The following is a 2,118-nucleotide window of genomic DNA, read 5'->3' on the forward strand; positions in this document are numbered from 1 at the left end:
TTTAATAGGTACAAAAATATACTTTTATAATAAAAGTGTTTTTTATTAACAACTGTGGATTATTTGGTAACTAAAACAATAATAGTAACTCCTATACTTAATACAATGGCTTTTTAAAAAGCAAAATATCCAATATGGTCTTAGGAATAGGCAACCTTTTAACAACATTGTATATGTGATGTGATTTTTTTATATTGCAAATCAGTCTTAAATGGTTTCGAATTTTGTTTCGGCAAAGTTCAACTAGGCAAGGTGTTTCGGATCTATCTGACAGTTTAATGTCACTATTTGAACAATAAATGAGGAAATGTTTTTCAATACAAGGAACTGAAAAAAATTTAAAAGTATATAATATAGCGGCAAAGTTCTTTGTACTATCACGAATGCTTGTACATGAAGCATATTTATGTAATAAGCTAATTAGGTACTGTTTGCAGATTTCTTTTTCAAAACCCAATATAAAGGTAACCATTGGGTGGATTATTTCTGCCTTATCACATTCCAAAAGTGGGTGGTCAAGTAAGAGGTGTAATTCTTCATTGAAACCGTACTTCTCATAAATTGCTGATAAGTCTGCTAGTGTGGTGGTATAACCTAATGATAAATATAAACACATAATCTGCAGTCTATCTGATAATTCTATTCCTTTCTGTTGGAATGTAAAAGATAACCTTTTAAATAATCCCTTGGCACATATAGATGTATTGCTGATTAAATTCTGGGCCACAGAGGAGGAAAGCAGTAAATACATGCAATCCAGCCAATCTTGCTTTGGTAAAGCCGTATGCAATACTGCATATGTCAAGTCTAGATGATGTACTGTGAGATCTGTGAAATCTATGCGTTTCCAAATTTCCTTGAAGAACTCAAGATCATCGAATGTTAAGGAGATTCTTAATAGTTCTGCGCAGCAATTGTACCCGATTCCAACTGCTTTAACTATGTCAATAGCAATAGGATTTTTTGCCTTCGCTGCCAATGAAAGTGTTGTATCACCATAAATAGAAACTAATGAGAAGTCATCATAATAATCAAATAAGGTTTTGGCAACATCATATTGTCGCAAACTCATTGTGGCATACATAAAAGCTGTAAGGCCGCTTGACGAGATGATATTTACATCTGCATCATAATAAAGAAGTAAACAAACAAGTTCCAGATTATTACATTGAACAGCTTCTATAAGGGGAGTGTACAGTTCATAGTCTTGAGCATTTATATCCGCTCCCCACTTTATTAAAGCAGAAACTACGTTGTTGTTGCTATGTTTAACAGCCATGTGTAGCACACTTTCATCTAACTTACTTGTCGTTTTAACATCTGCCCCGTTACTCAATAAAAGCATCACAATTTCTTCCACTGGATTATTTGATAAGTGCAGTAGTAAAGGAGTATAACCCTCGTAGTTTTTGGGATCTATAATGATATCTTCGTGTTCAATCAATGTACGAATAACTTCAGTCCTACAGTCTAAATGTGAAAAATAGTAAACGCAATCGAACCAAACCTATTCAAGTATGCTGCATGATGTAAAGGCGTGTTGCCGTTGTTATCCGCATAATTTACACATTTTCCACTGTATAAAAGACTTTTGACTCTCTCATTGTCATTATTGGAAATCGCTGCAGATATAGCGGGAGTTCTTAATGGATCCTGGTAGACGAAAGGGTTTAACTACAAATTTATAAATAAATCAAATTTTCCTTCCCAGACTTCCTTTACTACAAGGGGGTGTGTGGATAGAAGGTAGGGATGCATCTCTGGTTCGGAATCTGAACTCATAACTCAATTACAAAAATTCAAATCTTTGAAGTTAATAAGCTAAAGTGAGGTTATAAGACAAAAACTACACAGTAGCTATCACAAATATACGTTAAATTCATAGCATGTAGATTCCGACGTGACTCGATTAAAATTCAAATGCGCATGCCTCTTCAAAAAGATGCTCGTTTATCTGAAACAGCCTGTTCATGGTGTGTGTTGTTTAGTGAGGTCAATGCAAAAGTCCCGTATGCATAGGTTAGGTTGGTAACCCGCTGCGATTTGAAATTTATGGCTTGTAACGCAAAAAAAAACATCAGGTACAAGTACAACTAAAAATAATTTGCTGTAATGTAA

At 34.3% G+C, this 2,118-nt stretch overlaps 1 protein-coding gene across 2 annotated transcripts; it reads right to left on the minus strand.

Moving 5' to 3' along the window:
* Positions 1–1,847, minus strand: LOC116163774 (ankyrin repeat and SOCS box protein 3-like). Of its 2 annotated transcripts, none has more exons than XM_031477889.1 (3): positions 1,726–1,847; positions 1,508–1,674; positions 1–1,463 (listed from the first exon to the last, which is right to left on the minus strand). In XM_031477889.1, exons 1-3 carry the CDS (start codon positions 1,780–1,782, stop codon positions 98–100), a joined length of 1,590 nt encoding a protein of 529 aa, XP_031333749.1. In that variant the 5' UTR covers positions 1,783–1,847; the 3' UTR covers positions 1–97. The 2 variants fall into 2 exon arrangements, with proteins under 2 accessions (XP_031333749.1, XP_031333748.1); XM_031477888.1 differs by having other exon boundaries at positions 1,723–1,841.
* Between the last annotated feature and the right edge of the window lie 271 nt (positions 1,848–2,118).

Source organism: Photinus pyralis, unplaced genomic scaffold (genome assembly GCF_008802855.1).
Source record: "Photinus pyralis isolate 1611_PpyrPB1 unplaced genomic scaffold, Ppyr1.3 Ppyr1.4_LG2, whole genome shotgun sequence".
Taxonomy (NCBI): Eukaryota; Metazoa; Arthropoda; class Insecta; order Coleoptera; family Lampyridae; genus Photinus; species Photinus pyralis.

Coding starts and splice junctions, on each gene's coding strand:
- LOC116163774 (XM_031477888.1), bottom strand. CDS start 1,782: ATGAGTTCAGATTCCGAACCAGAGATGCATCCCTACCTTCTATCCACA. Junction 1,675..1,722: donor TATCCACACACCCCCTTGTA/GTAAAGGAAGTC, acceptor ATAAATTTGTAG/TTAAACCCTTTCGTCTACCA. Junction 1,464..1,507: donor CATGCAGCATACTTGAATAG/GTTTGGTTCGAT, acceptor TTTAGACTGTAG/GACTGAAGTTATTCGTACAT.